The sequence below is a fragment of the Osmerus eperlanus genome, chromosome 2, assembly GCF_963692335.1.
Source record: "Osmerus eperlanus chromosome 2, fOsmEpe2.1, whole genome shotgun sequence".
Lineage (NCBI taxonomy): Eukaryota > Metazoa > Chordata > Actinopteri > Osmeriformes > Osmeridae > Osmerus > Osmerus eperlanus.
In genome coordinates, this window is record NC_085019.1 from 1,625,388 (window position 1) to 1,631,312 (window position 5,925).

The 5,925-nt window shown below is 50.2% G+C and overlaps 1 protein-coding gene across 1 annotated transcript in view; it reads left to right on the top strand.

Moving 5' to 3' along the window:
• The window catches only part of xylt2 (xylosyltransferase II), a 16,822-nt gene extending 13,006 nt beyond the window's left edge, over positions 1 to 3,816 (top strand). Inside the window, 3 exon segments of the mRNA XM_062486171.1 lie at positions 1 to 70; positions 645 to 978; positions 1,170 to 3,816. The exon segment at positions 1 to 70 is cut by the window's left edge and continues 107 nt beyond it. Of these exon segments, the coding sequence (XP_062342155.1) occupies positions 1 to 70; positions 645 to 978; positions 1,170 to 1,495 (730 nt within the window). The 3' untranslated portion in view covers positions 1,496 to 3,816.
• Positions 3,817 to 5,925: the final 2,109 nt, after the last annotated feature.

The window sequence follows — 5,925 nt, forward strand, 5'->3', positions numbered from 1 at the left end:
GGCCGTTCCCCAGGCAACGCTGCTGCTTGACAACAACCTCAGGGAGTTTGAGAGACTGAAGATCCTGGAGGTGAGAACCAGACAACACACACACACATACACACACACACACACACACACCGCTCTGACCGTCAAGTCACACACCGCTCTGACCGTCAAGTCACACACCGCTCTGACCGTCAAGTTCAATGTTTGGTTGTGGTGTGTGTAGACAGCAGGATGCAGTCAGTGAATCAGCACATGGACCAGTCTTTATTTCAACAGCATATGCCATACAATCCTATACCATGAGACAATAAAATGCAACACCAGAAAAGTAGCTAAAAAAAACTGAAAATATGAAAGGAAAAAGGAATAACAGTTAAATTAATCTTAACACTTCTCCTCTCATCTTATCTCTCCTCTCATCTCTCCTCATTCCTCCTCTCTCCTCTCATCTCTCCTCATTCCTCATCTCTCCTCATTCCTCATCTCATCTCTCATCTCACCTCTCATATCTCATCTCACCTCTCATATCTCATCTCACCTCTCATATCTCATCTCTCCTTTCATATCTCATCTCTCCTCTCATATCTAATCTCTCCTCTCATATCTCATCTCTCCTCTCATATCTCATCTCTCTCTCCGTCCGTCCATCTCTGCAGATCGGTACCGAGTGGGACCCCAAGGAGAGAATCTTCCGGAACTTCGGCGGCATCGTGGGCCCCCTGGACGAGCCGGTGGCGGTCCAGAAGTGGGCGCGAGGCCCCAACCTCACGGCCACCATCGTGTGGATCGACCCGGCGCACGTGGTGGCGGCGTCCTACGACGTGAGCGTGGACGTGGACGCAGAGTACACGCAGTACAAGCCGCCGCTGCAGCGCCCCCTGCGGCCCGGAGGATGGACGGTGCGCGTGCTCAGGCAGTGGGAGCGCGTGGCCGAAACCCGCTTCCTGGTCACGCCCCTGGTCTTCCGGGGGCGTGAGCCTCTACGAGGAGGTGAGGCTGGGAGGAAGGGAGGGAGGGGGGGGAGGGGGGGTGAGGAGGGGCTAAGGGGGGGGGGGGGGGTGGAGAGGCCTGGAAGAGACAAGGCTGGGATGGTTCATGCTCTGAATTTATCATCTTCTTTCCCTCCCCTTTCCCTACCTCTCTATCTCCATATTCCTCTTCCTCCTTCCTCCCTCCCTCAGAAGAGGACAGCTGGCTCCACCAGGGCCCTCCTGGTAACCTGTACCTGGACCAGGGCTTCCAGCAGCTGGGCTCCATCCTCCACCTCCCCCCCCAGGAGCCCGCGCTCCACGAGGCCCAGCGCCGGGCCCTGCTGGTGGGCAAGCCCCTGGAGGCCTGGGTGGACTCCTCCGTGGGGGCCTTCTGGGTGGTGGGAGGCCTGTGTGCCCCCCAGCCCTCGTCGCTGTGCCCCGCTCTGGGCCTCTGCTCCAAGGCCTCCTGGAGTTCGCTGTCCCCAGACCCCAAGTCTGAACTGGGCCCCGTCAAGGCTGACGGACGGATCAGGTAGCCCCTGGAGAGGGTGGACTAGGTGGTTTAGGCCTCCCCCACACACACACACACACACACACACTCTGCTGGAAATTTGCACATAAAGACTGCGTCCAAACCGTCCCAGACGTCGCCGTGACTGTGCGGGTGTCGCTCCACGTGTCGTAAGGATTATTTCTGTCGTCCATTTTTACTATTCCAGTTTGTTTTCACATCGACGCCCCGACGACACGTTGTCATCGGAGGTCAGGACACGGAGAAGGTCACAGACTCCTTATGGAACATGTTTGAACTTTGAACTCTAGTTTAGTCTGTGCTCCGTTTGGTGTTTGCAAAATTGAGTCTCCTTTGCCCCGCCCAACCTCCACTGGTGACTCGAGGAGGAGGAGGAGGAGGAGGAGGAAGAGGGTTCCTCTGAACTAAACTACCATGCTTATTTTGAAGCATGTTTTAAGAGCAAGTAGAAGTGCACTTTACTGTATGGCTGTAAGGTTACTCAAGGGTCAGGGGTCAGCTGGGTTGTCCAATCAGGAGAAGGGTCAAAGGTCAGAGCTGAGATGCCCTTGTCTGGCCGTTCTGCTGTTAGTGAGGAAGAGATGGGGAGAGAGAAGGAGAGAGAGAGAGGTTCCTCCTCTCTGAAGATTGGTTTACTGTGACGTATCATTATCATATGAATGTGTGTCTGTTTGGGTGTTTTGCTTCATGAACTAGCTCCGACGCGGGTTCGATTTGTCTTCCTGGAGCGAAAGACGGTGTGGACCAGAACCCCTTCCACCCGGGTCCTGAGTGAGGGGGGAGCCTGCAGCGCTGTCTTATCTAACACATCACATCATATAAACGGTGTGGCTCGTCTGTGCTCAAGAATCAACCAAACAGCGTGACCAAAAACTGAAAGCAAGGCTGTCTGTATTGAGCCCCCGGACTTCCTGTATTGAGCCCCCAGACTTCCTGTTTGGGCTTGGAGGACGTGGGCTCAGTCAGACTGGTACCAAGCCTTGTTCTGCACCTCCAACATGGTGTTTCTGGTCAGGTGGGATGTTGTGGTGTTTCTCTGTACAGACAGCTGATGGTTGTTTTAAAGCGTATTTTCTTAGATCAAGTGTTTCTTTACAAAACACGAAAGAAAACAAACAAAACACCTCAAGATATTTATAATGAATACTGATATTATCTTCAGGAATATTATAATAATCTATTTGGCGAACAGTGGCTTATGAATTTAGAATGTTCCACAAACAGTCATTTTTGCCACCACTGTTTTAATGTTAAAAGTAGTTTAACACCCTGCCTCGAGGCTTGCAGTCCCTCATTCAGTCACCTGGTCACCTGTTTGTAGTCATGTGGACGTCTACAAGATGATGCGTTTCCTGTTTGAGGATGTGTGTAGAATGAGGAGTTTGATCCTCTTGAAAGGTTTCGCTAGCCTAGCAGAGATTCTTATGCTGCCTTTTCTTAAATGTGGAAATGATGACATGATGGTAATTGGATGGTTATATGATTGGTATGAACCACACCTTCACTTTGCTTCATGAGGTGTGCAATTATTGCCTTTTTAGACAATTCAGAAAATGACTTCCTGATACAAGTATTTGTTTTGTTATGTTGTAATAACATGTTGTGGGTTTTGTTTTTTTTATTAGTTTTTCTTCTTCAATCCGCCCCGATTGGTTTCTTAAGTGACCTTGTCTTGGTCACACGCCTGCTCGAGAGACGTCCTGGGTTAGGAAGACCAGAGGCACAGATGGAAACATTCACATTTAGGAAATATTGATATTTTTATAATTTCATGGAGAAACAAAAACATGGTTTGTGGAGTAGCGTTCTGTCAAATCATTCAGAAACATGACATGCAGCCCCGCATGATGCCTGCTGTTGTAAAGACGACTGTGTATGAAGGCGTCCATCCTGCTCTCTGTCTGGAGGAACATGAGACGTCAGCTGATGATCCAGACAGCTCTGGGACAACTGTCTGGCGGCCATCTTGGGTGTTCCAGAATAACAAAGTGTTCCGTGTTCTAATTCTCCGATGTCTCTGGGGCTGTGGTGACTCACCATGAAGTAGAAACTGTCTTTCTCTGCCCTTCTCTTCATCCCGCTCTCTTTCTATCCCTCCCTTCCTCTCTCCATCTCTTGTTGTTCATCCCTTTCCCCCCTCCCTCTGTTTCTTGTCTTTCTTTCACGTTATCTCCCTCTCTTCATGTCCATCAGTTTGTGTCTCCTTCTTGAGCACCAGGAAGAGGTCTCCACAACAGAGATCCATAACTAATCAGAGGCCGATGGAAAAGCTGACAGAAACATTGACTGGTGGTGCAATAAACAACAAACCGTTGGGTAAACTAGTTTGGGTTGTCTTTTTATGGCCTCCTTCTCTGATTGTGTCGAATGCTCTCTTTTCGCCTGTGGGAAAACAACTGGATTTGAAGTTCAAGCCCAAAACTTGAAACTCCGCTCCACACTGAAGCTGAACTGTACTATTCTCAATCATTCGCTTTCATCGTGGAATAAAGGCACTATGGATTACATGTGATTATAATCAATCAGTCACGATGTAGCTTAATCAGACGTATTCTCGTACCGGTCGTATTTATCTGCGTCGCTGTAATAACTTATTGAACTGCGTAGTGGTGAGGTGCAGTAGTATAACAGACGAGGAGAAGGACAGCTAAATAATCCAGGGTGCTGAACACACACACACCGCTTCGTCCGTTTAAGCCTTGACATGATTTACTCATAAATACTTTACTCATGTAGGTGTAAGTCTCCTGCTTGAGCGATTTGCTTTAAAATTTCATTCGACTTTTTCTCTCAAAGGGCTCAATCACAGCGGTGGTGCCAGTGCCAAATCGGTGAGAGCTCGTGCGCAAAAAGGTACGGAGGGGTGGCGAGGACCGACAACGTGCAAAAACAAAATAGAGGGACAGGAAACCGGAGAGGGAGAAAGTTTCAAAATTACCTAAAATCAATTTGACAAAGGTCGCATAAAAACCTACATTTAAAGTCGCTCTTTTAACCGTGGTAAAGTTTAACAAGAAGGATTATCGACCGCTATGAAGGAACGGATAAACGAGGAGATGGAGTGTGTTACCGAGATGGAGCGCGTGGAGCCGGGAGAGGTAGTGTACGAGGACAGCGCCTACGGTGGGTCATCGGCGGTGGACACGGACACGGAGGACGGTCTCACTCCCTCCCCGTCCACCGACACAGTCGACCCTTTCCCCTACAACGAGGATCTCATGCACAAGGTGACAACTTCAGTAGAACAAGTTCAACTTTAAAAACAATTTATATGAAGACCTGTTTGTATTTGAAACTTCGTATCAGAGAGGGAAAACAATTCAACCTCATACATCCTAATGATTTCGTAATCGACTTTTCCGATCTTCACGTGTGAAATCACAGTATTATAATATCTAAGAAATTGAATATTGTCATATTTAATATTTGCCCTTACTTTATTTGTCGAGTATTTACATCCTTAAGCCCTGTCCAAGGTAGATGCAGAGCATGGCAGGGGAAAGTGTGTGTGTGTGTGTGTGTGTGTGTGTGTGTGTGTGTGTGTGTGTGTGTCGTTCCTCATTCAATATTGATGTAAATGTATTTTGCTTGAGTTCAGTTAAGTAAGATTCCAGCCCATCTGCTTCCTGCATTTGCTCTCTTCCTGACTGTTCCTGACGGATCCTGGAGTTCCGTGTTAAGTGTTGTAGAATCTTAGAACACTGATTGCCGGGACTGTCTAGGAGTGTCACAGGAAGTGACATCAAAGAAAGATGAGAGCAGGAAGGAAGGGTCTCTGATGAGACCCACCCCTCCTCCTGACCCCCCCACTTCCACACCCACCCCTCCTCCTGACCCCCCCTCTTCCACACCCACCCCTCCTCCTGACCCCCCCACTTCCACACCCACCCCTCCTCCTGACCCCCCCACTTCCACACCCCTCCTCCTCCTGACCCCCCCACTTCCACACCCACCCCTCCTCCTGACCCCCCCACTTCCACACCCCTCCTCCTCCTGACCCCCCCACTTCCACACCCACCCCTCCTCCTCCTGACCCCCCCACTTCCACACCCACCCCTCCTCCTGACCCCCCCACTTCCACACCCACCCCTCCTCCTGACCCCCCCACTTCCACACCCCTCCTCCTCCTGACCCCCCCACTTCCACACCCCTCCTCCTCCTGACCCCCCCACTTCCACACCCCTCCTCCTCTTACCCCTCCACACCCCAATATAAAAAGGGATATTTCTGCGTGAAGCAGGAAATGAGTGTGATGAGGACCCCAGTGACTGGAGCAGAGTGGCAATGACTGTGTATGTGTGTGGGTGTGTGTGTGTGCGTGCGTGTAGATGTGTGTGCATGCGTCTGGGATTAAGATGTGGGTGTGGGTGTGTGAATAGCGTTTGTGCGTGTCTCGAGGCAGCTGATAACAGGCAGTGTGAGCTGGCTCGGTGG